The sequence below is a fragment of the Triturus cristatus genome, chromosome 11, assembly GCF_964204655.1.
Source record: "Triturus cristatus chromosome 11, aTriCri1.1, whole genome shotgun sequence".
NCBI lineage: Eukaryota > Metazoa > Chordata > Amphibia > Caudata > Salamandridae > Triturus > Triturus cristatus.
Genome location: NC_140594.1, coordinates 517,826,458 through 517,841,742, shown reverse-complemented (window position 1 = coordinate 517,841,742; position 15,285 = coordinate 517,826,458). Strand labels below are relative to the sequence as shown.

At 42.6% G+C, this 15,285-nt stretch overlaps 1 protein-coding gene across 1 annotated transcript in view; it reads left to right on the top strand.

Moving 5' to 3' along the window:
- LOC146784501 (zinc metalloproteinase-disintegrin-like VLAIP-B) overlaps nucleotides 1-15,285 on the top strand; it is a 3,966,015-nt gene that overhangs the window by 2,434,555 nt on the left and 1,516,175 nt on the right. The window contains exon 13 of the mRNA XM_085632966.1: nucleotides 12,954-13,043. Within this exon, the coding sequence (XP_085489092.1) occupies nucleotides 12,954-13,043 (90 nt within the window). The remainder of the gene's footprint in view (nucleotides 1-12,953; nucleotides 13,044-15,285) is intronic.

Genomic DNA, 15,285 nt, shown 5'->3' with positions numbered 1-15,285 from the left:
CTATGAGAGAAGATAGGTTTTGGTAGATTGATGCTTCCACTGTTGAGGATTCGCTAGTGTTTGTTTACTATTTTCGTGATACCATTGGAGTTTGTGTTGAAAGTTGTTATACATACTGGGCGGTTCTCATCCTCCTTATGGATTTTGGGTTCCAAAAGGCTGTCTCTGCAATTGTTGTGTGCCCTTTTGTATGCATTATCAATCACCTTTTTAGGATATTGGCGTTTTTCCAGTTTCTTTTTCAAATCGTTTGATTGTTTTTTTAAATCTTCGATTTCCGTGCAGTTCCTTAGTAGGCGGAGGAATTGCCCATAAGGGTGGTTATCGTGGAGATGTCGAGGGTGGAAGCTATTGTACATTAGTAGGCAGTTTTTGGAGGTTTCTTTGAAATGAGTAGTAGTTGTTAGTTTACCCTCTTTTGCATATATGTTTAGATCAAGGAAGGCAAGTTTTTCATTTGAGATAGTGCTTGTGAATCTCAAAAATTGGTTGTGACAGTTCAACCATGTTAGGAAACGTCTGGCGGTGGTTTCATCTCCTTCCCAAATGATCAATATGTCATCTATATATCGTTTCCATATATGTATATGGTTACAAAATGGATTTTTGGGATTGAGGATCTTCTGTTTTTCAAGTTGATGTACATAGAGTTTACAAATACTTCCTTTATGTATGAATGTATTGTAACATAAGATGTATCTTGCTAGGAGATACATATGAATGAAAGAATGTTGAATAAATGTGATACTGGGCACTAGAGATCACAAGGAGTGTTCTTTCAGATGATTTATGAGTAGAGGATATTTACCAAATGGTACCATTACCTACAACAGAGTTGCACAAGAGAAATATATCACAAAAAAGCTTAAAACTTTCCATGTGATGGTGATGTGAATGGATAAAGACAAATGATGAAAGCCATGATTTATCCAAAATATTTTTCTTTTCAGGTTCTTAAGATATACAAGTGGTATATGTTTCTACTCCCATTACAGGGAACAAAGGACATTGTTTGTGACTAGCAGGCATATGTACATTTATTGTATCACCCATTGAGGTGTAACAGGGATCGTTTTTTTGGTCCTGAGGAAGAAAGCCAAGGGGATGGCTTCTGAAACATGTCGACCTTGTAGGAGGTGACTCATTTTAGTACACCATCTACACCTCCCCACTTTTACTATTCTCAGCCAGGGAAGACAATAAAGTATTTTCGTTCCACTAGCCAGAGAATTTTTAACCATCTCACATTTTCTTTTCACGATCCCACGAACTACACATACTCACCGATCACTGAATAAAGTGCTCTTGCGTCTACGTAAGTCGTAGAATGCCCCGTCCCATAGAGGGGTGGGAAGACCCCAATGATGAAGCATGACACTGAATTAGGTTTCAGTGTGTGAGGGGTATTTTTTTTTTTTTTTTAAACATTGCCCTTCTCACAAATTGAGAGAAGGAGCTATGATCCTTTTGCACCATTTTTCACGTATGACTAAACTCTTCAAATAAAAATAAAAATAGCAGCACACACATGGGTGCATATATAGTCACATAATACATGGTAGAATCCCTATGTTGGATAACAGTATCAAGAGGAGGACGATTCTATCTTTTTCCTCTTCACTCCCTCCTTTGATTTTTTTGATTAGTCGGTGCTATAGGCCTTAGCAAGGGGGAGTCCTTGATGATTATGCAAGGGTGTGCCAGCTGCGGTGTATTTTCGTGTAGTGAGGGGGGATCTCAGGGAGGTAGGATCACTAAGGCCCCTAGGGAGGCTGCTTAAAGAGACACCACAGATGGACCTTGTGACTGCAGAGGTGCAGTGTCATGATCAATAGTCTGACGGAAGCGCAAAAGTAGCATGGCCCATTCAGGGGAGATTGGGCAGCAGCGCACTCTATTCATCTCATCATATGGAAGTGCATCTTCCTTTGCAGCGTTCCACTTCTGTATCGCTCCTATCCAGGCTACCAGGGGGGTCCCTCAGGTGAACGCCAGTGCAGTGCAATGCCTCCGTTGGCCAGTAGGAGGGTCAGAGCTACAAACCGCAATTGGACCTTGTAGTGTTTCCTTCGTCGGAATATTCCCAACGAGCAGGCTTCCCAGGAAGAGATGTTGGGGAGCTCCGTGAAGTCGTGCAGTGTGGCATCAATGGTGTTCCACTAGTGCTGCAGGGCAGGCCAGACCAAAAACATATGGCGTAAGGTTGTGCTTGGGGTCTGGCAGTGGGGGCGAGTGAACTGTGACTGTGGGTAATGGTGCTAAAGTTGCACCGGCATCAGGTATGCCCGGTGCAGTATAAAGGATTGTATATTTTTGAATCAGGAGTTCTGAGAAACCTTTTTTGGGTAATTCCAGGGCACGCTACCACTCTTTGTTGTGTAGTGGCCTCTCAAACTCCTCTTACCATTTGTGACACAACTGAGCAAAAGGGGCACAGGTAAGTTCCTGGATGGCCTTGTATATGCAAGTAATAAGGCGCAAGCTGGGGCCCATTGTCAATACTGTATGAAGCACTGGATGGGTCGCGGGTTCACTCCCAGATAGGTCCCAAAGACGCCGGCAATCAAGTATGATTTTCCTATGCAGAAGGAATTCTCCTAGGGGGAGTCCGCTCTCCTTCGCTAGCTGGTGGGAGGGAAGTAACTAGTCCTCAGAGAATAGGGATTCCATCTGAAGAAGCGAGTGATCTGTCCAGGTCTGCAACTCCTGGGCAGTATAGTACCCACTTTTACTATTTTCAGCCAGGGAAGACAATAAAGTATTTTCGTTCAACTAGCCAGAGAATTTTTAACAATCTCATATTTTCTTTTCACGATCCCACGCACAACACATACTCACCAATCACTGAATAAATTGCTCCTGCGTCTACGTAGGTTGTAGCACGCCCCGTCCCTTAGAGGGGTGGGAAGACCCCAATGATGAAGCATGACACTGAATCAGGTTTCAGTGTGTGAGGGGTATTTTACAATTTTTTGAAACATTGCCCTTCCCTCAAATTGAGAGAAGAAGCTCTGATCCTTTTGCACCATTTTTCACGTATGACTAAACAGTACACACATGAGTGCATATATATTCACATAGAATCCCTATGTTGGATAACTATAGCACCGACTACTCAGTGAACACTGATGCACACCCGCCTCCCCCCTCCTACTCCTGCCTCAGTCACTAACCCTGGTTTGGTACGTCATGTTAGTAACTAGTTCTCCCCCTAACATTATACCTTTGGGTATGCACACAAGTAGACACACCTTCTCTGGGAGCGACTCTCATCCCCCCCAAGGCGCTTAAAGGACATTCTGTGTACTTAGTCCTTATGCTTATTGCATGTAATGTTGCCTCAATACCAGTTATGTACCCAGCATGCTATGTGTACACTGATGTGTATCAATATGTCACGCTTTTCTCATTATCTGAAACCCCAATAAATGGCTTAACAACAAAAAAAATATATATAGGCGGGAGACTTGAACACATCCTTTGATTCACTGAAGGACAGAGCAGCAAAGACACCTGATCATGACCGACAATCCAAAAAGATATTGAGTGATGTTATGGAGGAGTTTGGCATGGTAAACCTGTGGCTCCCACGTCAACCATATTTAAGGAATGACACCTATGCTTCTGCAGTGCACAATTCATAGCCTAGAATAGACTATTGGTTGACAACTGGCAAGGTCAGCTTGTGGGCTACAGATGTTTGACACCTCCCACGAACCTTATCTAACCACAACCAAGTTAAATTGGAAGAAAAAATCCCAACGCAGATACCAACACAATTCAGCTGGAGATTTAATGTGTCTACACTACTATACCTGGTATACAAAGAGACACTAAGATAAGCCAGTGCAGAATACTTGAACATCAATAAAGGATTGGTGGTGGTAGCTGGTATTCTCTGAGAAGTCTTCAAGGCTACAATACGAGTGATTTGCATTAGTAGTAGTACACATGCAGGTATGCTTAAGGACATTTGTGCATAACTATCAAAATTGAGCATACAATATGTGAACGGTAGAGGGAATATCAGTGCAGGCTATATGCAACAGTTTTGGCTGACATCAGAGATCAAATCACAAACTATAATGACATGATGGAACTTAAATATGATATCTCTCCCACAGACATGTGGCCAGAAACAACGGCGAATGAGGTAGGCCAGGCCACACACTAGTGCCAAACTCAGGCCCACTGGGGACCATCACCATGTGTTAATGATTGCTGGTGAAAATGGGGGAGAATTATCAAGATACTCATGCATCTAGAAAGTCCTCTTCGGCCAGGGCCAGCCTTTGCTGATTGCTACTCAACTGGCCCTGGGAGGGGGGTAGGTTGTGCAAGTAAAAAGCCAGCTCCCGCTTTTGTTACTGTGGCCCGATATTGCAGCACTGCTTTAAAACCGGCCCCCAGTGACAGCACCGCCACCAAAGGCCAGAAAACGGGCCCCCACCCCTCTGACCCACCGGTGAAATAGTCGGTTCCTGCTACGGCCGGCTCTGTCTACGGCGGAGGAGGTTTCTGCCTATTTGGAGTATATAGTGCTAGTGTGGATATCAACAGGCCATATAGAGTTTCTATCAAAATCCATAGAAGAAGAAGATATCCTCTAAGCCATCTACTCTATGCCAAATGGAAAAACCCTGGAACTGGACGGACTCACAAATTAATTCTACAAGGAGTAAGTGACATTGCTGATGCCTCATTTGTAAACCATGTATATGGAAGCATATACTAATCAGATCCTCCGTCGACTCTTTGAGAAGCTCTCATCATAGCGCTCTTCAAACCTGACAAACAGCTGGACAAATGTGAGTTATACCGCTCCCCTCTCACTCATTAAAAATTATGCCAAAATATTAGCTAAAATTCTAGCAGATAGACTTCAGCCCCTACTGACTAATATGGTCCTCCCTGACCAGTCGGATTAGTGCCCACCCACTCCTCCACACACAATTTATGCACAAATGGAATCCGAACTGTATTTTTTTAGGTCATGCATTTTGGTTTGGGGGCAGCATGTTTCAGCTTACACATAAGACAAAATAATCATATAACCTTCTGTATTGTGCTGATGGGGTTCTATATAATATCTTGCATTGTAGTTACCCCTGAAGAAAGAAAGTATCCCGAAATGCATTGGGTACATTTTAAGATACCGTGACATGAGGAATTTTAAATTCTTTAGTGCTGCTGCGAAAAGCCAGGATAGGCAATTTGAAATCTACGTGCAAAATTAATTGAATAATTGAGATAAAGAAATTATGATTAAAAGAAGATTTAAAAATGAGAAACTGGTGTAAAGACTATGGATTTATTCAATCATGTGGCTGAACATTTTGTCGGGGACCTTACGAGGCTCCATTTCTTCCAAATACTGTAAAGATAAAGAAGAACTGCCAGCCTCCTCGTGTCTGAGGGACATAAGGGCGCCCATACCAGCTTATTTATTGGACAGTTTAGACAACCTCTCTCATGATATATTGTAAGATGATATGGTTTTGGTGGTATGAGCTTTGACTATGTAATATAAATTATGATAACTGTCAAATCACTATGTTGTGTGTACTAGCTGTACAGCGCCTCATTGCATGTACTATTTGTTTTGTTCTAAGAGCTAAAACTCAATAAAAAAATAACTGTACACAGGTGGGGGACTCTCCATCATGATCTTACAACTACAGCATCATTTTGGTCGTTTTTTTGTTTCCTGCTTCAGCGAAGACCTCAGCAGCAGATGGGATAATGAGTGATGTCATAGGAAATCATAATCCACATAGATTTTAATTGTTCTGGAATTTTCAGAAACGGAATAAAGCATTTGTAAGGCAAATTAGCCAAATATAAGTCGTTCTTTGTTCAAAACTATTATCTCACAGCGGTTGTGCTTTGCGAGCCAATGTTGCATCAGAATGCACTTTGAATAGTAACTTTTTGTTTCTTCAGTATTCAATGTTTCATATATTCACATGCTGAAATCTTCCCCATTGTCTAGGTGGGAGTCCTGCTGTAATTATAAGAAGTAAAAGCTAAGCATTAAACAGTGAAGCCCAAAGGAGTGACATTGTTAGCCAATATACATTGTTTTTGGAAGAACCAAACTTACGCCAATCAGAGAACAGTTCTTGAAACATCCTTCCCCTCAAGGTTACCGCACCTCAAATTTCTAAGCACAGGTGTGCAAATTTTCAATGTGGCAAGTTTGTTAAAGACGAGGCAAGTGAGTCTCATATGAATTTACGAAAGATATCAATATTGGAGAACCAAAGTGTATAGGTCATTAACTTATTTTTTCTCTAGTATAGAATCTTTCATAGATTGACATGCTTGACTTGAATACTAAGAAGTAATCAACCTGATGGATAAAAGAACATGTGGATGTGGGAAACACTCTTCAGTTTTATTGCTGTGTTGAAGTGGAGCAGCAGACTGGAGGTGGGGAAATGTGATTGGTCCTGTGACTTACCTCACTCGTACTACCTTCTTTTCTCCTGGGTTATGATGATTTCTTCCCATACCGATGGATTTGCAGAGGAGACTTGTCTGCATTCAGACTGACAGTAGTCTGGTATCTTTTCCTTTAATCAGAGAACTGTGGTTATAAATGGATGTATTGTTTAGTTAAACAGAAGCATGTAAAACATTCATAGATAACTATAATAACCACCATAGATGTTTATTAAGTGACTTGTGGTTTTTTCACTGCGTTTCGAACATATTATGAGACGCTGTATGGGTTGCCGGGGGTGACTCTGGAAGAGAACTTAGGGCCATATGTAGGAAGCTAAATTGCGATCGCAAATGCTGAAATTCGCCGAATTTCAGCGTATGCGATCGCAATTTGGGCAGTTTGCTATGTAGCACACAAAAACCCACATGCAAAATAAGGAATCCCAAAATTTGCGATTCCTTATTTTGCTAATGCATTTAAGGAATCCCAAATTGCGATTCCTTAAATGCAATGTAGGAAGCACCTAAGTTGTGCAATTTTGGCTTAAGGAATCGCAAATTACCACCAACTTCAGGTTGGTGGTAATTTGCGATTTCTTTTAAAAATGCACTTTTTTGCATTTTTCAAAGTGCCCTGTGGCGCACATACATGCCCTTAGCGCATGTATGTGCGCCACATGTGCACACATGTTTCTTTCAGGGGTGCAAAAGGGTGTCCTATTGACACCCTTGCAACCTTGAAATTGCCTTCTCAATTTGCGATTCTCTAATTGAGAATCGCAAATTGAGAATGTCTTCCTATTCATTCCTATGGGCCTTCAAGCCCATAGGAATGAATGGCAAGGTATTCCTTATTTGCGAATCTCTATTTAGGATTCGCAAATAAGGAATAGGTGGAAATCGCAAAATATTTTGCTAATCCTACCTACATTGCGTTTTGCAATTCTCTAATTGCGATTCCCTAAAAATTGCAATTAGAGAATCGCAAAACACGTTTTACCTACATATGGCCCCATCTTCTTTATCTTGAGGGCTTGGAGCTGACAAGTTTAGAGCGCAAGTATGGAGACGCGTTGGCGCTCCCAGTTAAAGCGGGAGAAATTAGAGCGGCGAAAAGAGATATGGCAAGAGGGAAAACGCCGGGACCTGATGGTCTCCCGGCTGAGTTTTACGCTACGTTCATGGAAATTCTCGCCCCAAAATTAGAACAGGTGTACGCCGTTGCATTTCAGGAACAGCGACTACCGCCTACACTTAGAGAGGCATTGGTGATCCAACAACATACACGCTCATTTGACTGAGTTTCGACCATTATCCATGTTAAACATGGATTTTAAGATTCTGAGTAAGGCGCTGGCGACGAGACTGTTGCCCCACATGAGGCGTCTAGTTCATGAGGACCATAACGGCTTATCCCCACACGGTCCACATCAGGCAATCTTCGGCAGCTCTATCACGTCATGTTCCACCCCGATATCGGGAATTTCCCTGATGCTGTTGTGGTAGCGATAGATTTAGAAAAAGCGTTCGATTTGTTGCGCCTGGATTTTCTACTAGCAGTGATGGGTAAGATGCAGCTGGGGGAGGGGTGGGAAAAGTGGATTCGCCTCTTATATGCGGAGCCTACGGCCCGTGTGCGTACTGGTCACGTAATATCGACCCCGTATTCCATCCATAGAGACACTCGACAGGGGTGTCCTCTGTCACCCCTGATTTTCGCATTAGCGATGGAACCACTAGCGGCACGATTTCGACAGGTAGGGCATGGGCTGGGGATACCTCTTAATGGGGCCGAACACATAATATCGCTTTATGCTGATGATTTGTTGATATATCTGCAGGACGGCCTCAATGGGATACATGCTGTGATGCGCATACTTGACGACTTTGCAGAACACTTGGGTCTGCGCGTGAACAGGCAGAAGACTTCTGTGTTCCCACTGCGGCCTGCGCTTCCACGGCCACGAGATTTCCCTCCTGGCCTGGAATGGACGCCTGTCTCCTTTAGATACCTGGGGATACAGATTTATCATTCTCAGACTGATCTTTTTGAAGGCAATCTGGGGGGGGCCCTGAGATCCCTTCGGACGAACGTGGCCTTTTGGCGGACGCTCAAACTCCCGGTCATGGCCAGGATAGCGCTGTCCAAAATGGTCATGCTGCCGCGTCTTTTGTATTATTTTGTTAACCTGCCTGTTGTGGTGCCCCAACAATGGTTCAAAACTCTTGATGGGATATTGCGAGATTTGGTGTGGGATGGTGGCAGGAATAGGGTGTCACTGCAGACCATGCGGCTCCCGTTGGCGAACTGGGGGCCCCGGATTTCGAGGGTTACTATCTGGCGGCCCAGCTCCAGTGGCTTGCTAGATGGCTGGATGGGAGAGACCTCTCTACGTCATTGCTTTCCCCAGAGGCCCTATGCATGTTACTGATCCCTAGATTTCTTGACCGGCGCCAGAAATTCACTACTGTGGGGGCCTTGCTTTCCGTGGCGGTGGCCTGTTGGGATAGATGTGCAGCGCGTTCTAAGGAAACGTTGCTCTATGCACCCAGCATGCCAATCACAGGTGTCCCTCAGGCAGGTAGAGGTCCACCCCTTACTGGCAGGCAACTGGCGGGATGGGAAGAGGTGGGTATACAGACAGTTGGAGACTGTTACAGGGAGGGCGAACTGTTGCCATTGATCGAGTTTTTGGAGTACCATGAACTCCTGCCAGGACAGTTTTTAAACTACCACAAAATTCGGGGGGCAATGACAGAGCTTTGGGGGGTACCAGAGAATGAACCTGGCACTCATCCTGCTTTACAGGCGCTGCTGATGCTGGGCTCCGCGGGGCACTTAGTGAAATGGTTGTACTTGGCAATAAGGGGTCTAACACCTCCGTCCGTACCTGGCTTGTTGGAAAGATGGGAAGCCACGTTAAATAGACAGTTGGCTGAGAAGGAATGGGAAAGAAACTTGGGTGGTCCACGACAGGTATCCCGAAATGCTGCTTTTAAATTAATACAATTTAATATTGTACATAGAACATATCTTACTCCCCATAGGTTAAACGTGGTATATTGCTGGGAGGATCAGGCCTGTGAGCATAGAAGCACGATTATAAGGGCTATTGCATCCACGAAATTGGCAGCACACTACATTGAGTACAAACACACAGATACAGACGTGTGGTGGACAATCATTGAGAAAGTGAGTGGGGAGGGCGATATGTCCAGAATCCTACTAGAACGCGAACAACGATGGGTGTATAGACTCAAAACCCACATTGTAGGATTAAACGATTCAATACCATGGAACCAACTCAATAAGAGATAATTCTCGTGAGGATTAAAAGACTGGAATATAAACGAAGATCCAGACTCCGTAATTATTGTCCCAGGTATGTGGTCGTGCCTGACCTATAAACAACTAAGATTATCAAGTTCTAAAGAGGTGAGAACGTTTCCGAAGGATATAAACCTCAATTAATATCTTAATATAGCTACCATTTTTCAAAAAGATCTGTGGCGGAGTTTAAATAAGAGAATACGCACACTTGACATTCAGTCTGGCAAGTGATCAAATACCAGCCCACTCGCTGTTTTATCCTATGTAAAGGTATAACCTAGATAACGTCGTAATACTTCCCCCCAAAAACATGGTTGGTGAACGATCATGTGTATGTATCACTCACATTGATGAGTAACCATATGGCACTGCCGGTTTAGGACAATACTGGCAGGCTTTTGCAATACACGGCATTTCTACACCGGTACGCCTTGCTTAGAACAAACCCCTCCTGTCTTTACCAGTATTACACTGATTAGTACAAACAGATCGGTAATAATCATAGTCCGTAACAATTAATAGGATCAGATGTGTGGCTGATTTTGTCTTCGTGATAATAAAGCTCAGTTAAAAAAAAACTAAAAAGCGGAGAAAGACGCGTAGTCAGATTAACACTACAACTCCCATGATTCTTATCGTCTTTCGTTCATGCCGGATATGGGATGCGGAAGTAGGCGGGCTAACATCCAATTACAAACGGTCTACTTATAGCGTCACAAGGAGATGAAGCAGTACCCCAAGCAGTGGAACCACCTCCGAACAGGATGATACGAGGGGCAGGACCCTTGATGGCGTGAGTAATGCTGGAACTTTACTACGGACATAAGGTATGAGGAAGAAGCTGGTCCCTCTTGGGATCCTGCATTAAGCATAACTCTTACGGACATTGTTCTGTGTTTATGTCTACGTGTGTTTGTCTCTCTATGTGTGTTTTTTACCTTATTGGGGCCCTCTTCCATTACTATGCAACAACAATTCTGGATACTCGAATCTCGTGTGGGTGATGAAAAAACGCTTACGAACATGAAGTGTCTGACTACAGGGCTACCCAACAAATGTTGGTTTTCCACTTGGAGTCGATATCCCTCCCAGAACGGGGTAAGAATGAATGTGTGAAATATGTAGATGTATGCATGAGCGTGAAAGGTGAGCATGCAATTACGCGATCATGTTATATATAAAACAAACCACGGCGATTATTATTTTTATAGTGTTTTGACCACGAGGGAATTACACGGTGTAAGATCAATATGTTTAGACACACACCTAAGAGCAAAAGGTGATAGGATGCGGCGCAATGCCGCCACCAAGCCGGGCAATACACAGATAGGAGCGTGTGAGAAACTTAGAGTGTTTTTTCACCCGCCACCTCTATATGTCTGTTGGTTTCACCATTAATAAGTTGAGACGTACGCCTGTAGATATGAACATTCCTGGATCTCCTTATATAAGAATGTGTGGTCTCTTCTCTCTCTTTTTTCTCTTTGTTTCTCTACTTAGATGGAGTGACATGTAAGACTAATTAGTCTACGTAAACTAATAAGGAGCGTTAGTTGCCCTTATCACCAGTAGCGTAGGGAAATCCCCTGCCATACCCATACCAGGGGGCAATATATTCCGCCCTGAAGAAAGTCCAGCACCCTTTATGGGGCTTAATAGGACTGAAACATGTTGGCTATAGGGTCTTAGGACCATAATATCCCCATTGACCCTTAAACTTTATTTTATTATCACCCCCAGCAGGTCCAAGAATGAAAGGGATACTGGGATCTGCTGTCGGGTTTTTAATCTTTATCCCCCTGGCCAAAAACATCTTCTTAAGAGCTCACTGGAATATGGTCGAGCCCACCTCGATTTGTAGGCGTCGAGGTGTCCCAATGATGAAGCATGACACCACTAGGGTGTGTGAGGGAATATAAAACAAAAGGAGTTGCCTCTTTCCCCACTTATTAGTGGTGGTCTTTTCTGACTTCACTTAGGGACCTCAACACCTGGGAGCTCTAGGTCTGTTCAAATACAACTCGCAACTTAATTGCGAGTTGATAGTGGGGAGTACTTTTGGTAAAATAGGATCAGGCCTGCGCCAGTTGCTCTACATTGGACGCAGATTTTGATCATATGCTCTGGTCCTGTGGGCAGCTGGTAGGTTACTGGTCTACTGTTGTGGATACGCTTAACAGGGTCTTCTCTAGATCCTTGGCGTGTTCCCCAGAGTTTTGTCTACTGGGATTATTCCCGAGACCTAAGCTGCAAAAACTGGGGCACAGGTTTATAGATCTGGCTCTCATCCTGGCTAGGAGACGGATAGCACTTGGGTGGAAATCACAGCGTGCCCCACTAGTAAAGACCTGGGAGGAAGACGTTACCTGCTGGGCCAGAGCGGAGGAACAAGCCCTGGTTCAAGATGATAGGGTCACGAAACGCCATAAACCGCTGGCAGAACCCTGGGCAGACAAGGTGAGCCTGTGGGAACAGAGACACGCACCGGAGCAAACTCAGACCCCCTCTTCTGCCAACTCTGAGGGGTAGCTGCATTTACTATGTTGGGTATTAAGACCCTGTGTCACTTTCGTTCCTTCTTTCTTCTGTTTTCCTCTCCTATCCCCCTCTGCAGACTTTGGATTGAACGTTTTAAACTACAGTCACAAGCTTGGGTGAGCAAACCTCTGGTGGTTTGGGTTTAGAAGTTGTTATAGGTTCGCTTATTCTGATTTTTCTATAGAACTGGTACACGGTGTTGTGTTTACATGGTTTGGTTACTTATTGCAGAAGAATGTACTGTAGATAACTAGGACATACCTATGAGCAACCAGTAGGGAAAAATCGTTTGACATAATGGATGCGCATCTACCCCCCTACGGGAAAGGAGTCATCATGTACTTTGATTAGTATAAAAAAGCTGATATCTACTGGGAAGTACGTATTGAAGTAGTCAGTACTGAGTCTGAACATATATAATGATTTGGAGGCAAGGAGGGTATTGTTATTTTCAAAATGTGCTGGATACGCTAAAGGGACTGCCTGTGTACTGTGCTTTTCTGATTGTAATGATTATATTTACATTTTGAACACATGTATAAATGCAAATAAATTTTTTTTTTTAAAAAAGTGACTTGTGGTTTTTTAATGCTATAACGATAGATAGTCAGTGATATTTTATTTTGTCATTTAAAAGGAATGTCAGAATCCTTGCTGTGAAGCTGCATTGTGCAAACTGAAGCCAGGAACAGTGTGTGCAGATGGAGAATGCTGTAGAAATTGCCAGGTGAGACCAATAAGAGAGAAAACTAATAGTAAAATATCTTCACAATAAGTTGGCTTAAATGTTTTTTTCACCAAGGAAACAAATGTGCACGTCTGAAATGAGATTCTGTAATTCGAGAGAAACGCAAGCAAAAAAATGCATTTACCACATAACCACAACAAAGAAATCTCATCCCCTCATAGCTGTTACGTTTATGAGTCCTTCTGGTGGTCATTTTTTAGGTCTAGCCTAAAGATAGCTTTAGCTGTCTTACCACCTTTATGTTTTACAAACAATACCATGCAAAATGACATACTTATATAGGAGCTCTCAATCCACACTCTTTTGCCATTGCTCTGTTTAAATGTCACTCAAAGGATACTTCCTCCTACCACTTAACAGATTATGACTCAGGGAGACAAGCCCACTTCAGCCATTGAATGCTTTCACTTTGAAAGACTGCCTTGACCCTTTCACATTTATTTATACACCTAAAAATACTTCCCAGTGCCTGCTGGTCCCTATGTATAGTAGGATGTCATCAACTATTTATATAAAATTCAAGACATTTAATTGCAAGTTTTAATGTTGACTCATCATTATTAACCAGCCTTGGTATATTTATTATCCTATAGCAAATGAACACACCATTACAGTAACAAGAGTGTGTATACAGATTTCTAGGTTGAAGCCACTACTCCTTAGTTCGCTGAAGTTCACGTAAAGAACTTGTAGGTGATCTGAGAGACTTCTAGTAGCCACTTGTGGAACTACAGCTTTGTGAAAGAATTTGATGAACTGAAGGTGTGTATATATATGAAATATATGTAAATTCCAGAGTCATTTCACGTGTCGAACAGAGTTCGCAGTGTATATATTGGAGTGCACTTGCCAACTTAAGTACTTTGGGAGTACTAAACTCCAGGTTTTCAACCATATTCTCCAACATCTTCGTGCTGTGGTAAACTCAGATCCAAACTACCTAGTGGCTAGGCACTTAAAACGTGCTCACAATACCAATCTCAATAATCTGAGGTACTATGTAATTGGATCTTTACCAAAGTCAGTTTGTGGTGGCAATAGGGAGAAACTTTTGCGCCAGCTTAAATCGCATTTTATTGTATTACTTGAAACCTGTATGCCCAATGGTCTTAATACAGGTGAGGACCTTCACAACTTTTTATGAAGGGTCCAGGACCGGGTCTAACTAGTAACCCCTTCATTCACAGTTTCTCCAGCTCTGTAGGATTTTTATCATTCCGTCCCTGTATTTATGTGTATTGTCTATGCTTTTTACTCTGATGTTTACTCTGAAATTGATTTCCGTCGTTGTTGTTAGCTATGTATCAATTTGCCAATATATTGCCTCTTTGCGCTCAGTCAACATGTTTACTGTGCACTTTATCATTCAGAGACTCAGACGGATGTGGATATTTCGGCTGACAAATCATGGTATTGTTTTGCACATTTTTTAAGCGAATTTGCACTTATTTGTGCTTGCACTTTACGTTCATGCACTTTATGGGGAACGTACAATAATGGTATAGCTTTTTACTTGGTTATGTTTTGACAGCCCAAATTATGCATTATGACTGATAGAACTGTATTTTATTCAGGATGTAACATGTTGACCACTATGGTTTTGGTTTTATACGTAATTAGTATTTTATCCATGTTTTTATCCTGTTTGTACAGTTTTCACTACTTTTTTTCTATCATCTTTTATCAGTCTTGTATTTATTTATGTTTATCCATATTTATCCATGAATTTATGTCTGTAGGCATTGTTGAATAATTATTATGTTACATGCGTATTCAATGCGGGCATTTTCATGTACCACCAAGTCTTTCTACCATTGCGATAGCTCAAGGGGAGGTGATCTTAGCATGTGCACACTATAAGTATGTTTTTTTTGGTCCAGCGCGTCATGTGATCAAGACCGCGGAAACGCGGTCAAAATGCGTCAGGCTGGACACTAGTCTTCGAATTTTGGTGATGCCAATTTGATTTAATCACGCAATGAAGCACTGCAATTGATTCAAGAGCACGCTGTGGTCTACACCTGTTTGTCCTGTGGTACACGAGGAAACCAGGAGTGTGGTTGCTTCATATATGTAAACGTATATACATATATATATATATTACCTACTTACTGGTGGTCGCCAGTAGGTAGTTATAGTTAGGACCTAGTTAGGACCTAGTTTCCATAGGAAAAGTATTTTTTCTTTTGCCAATATCTTTGGCGCCGTTTGACGAATCTTC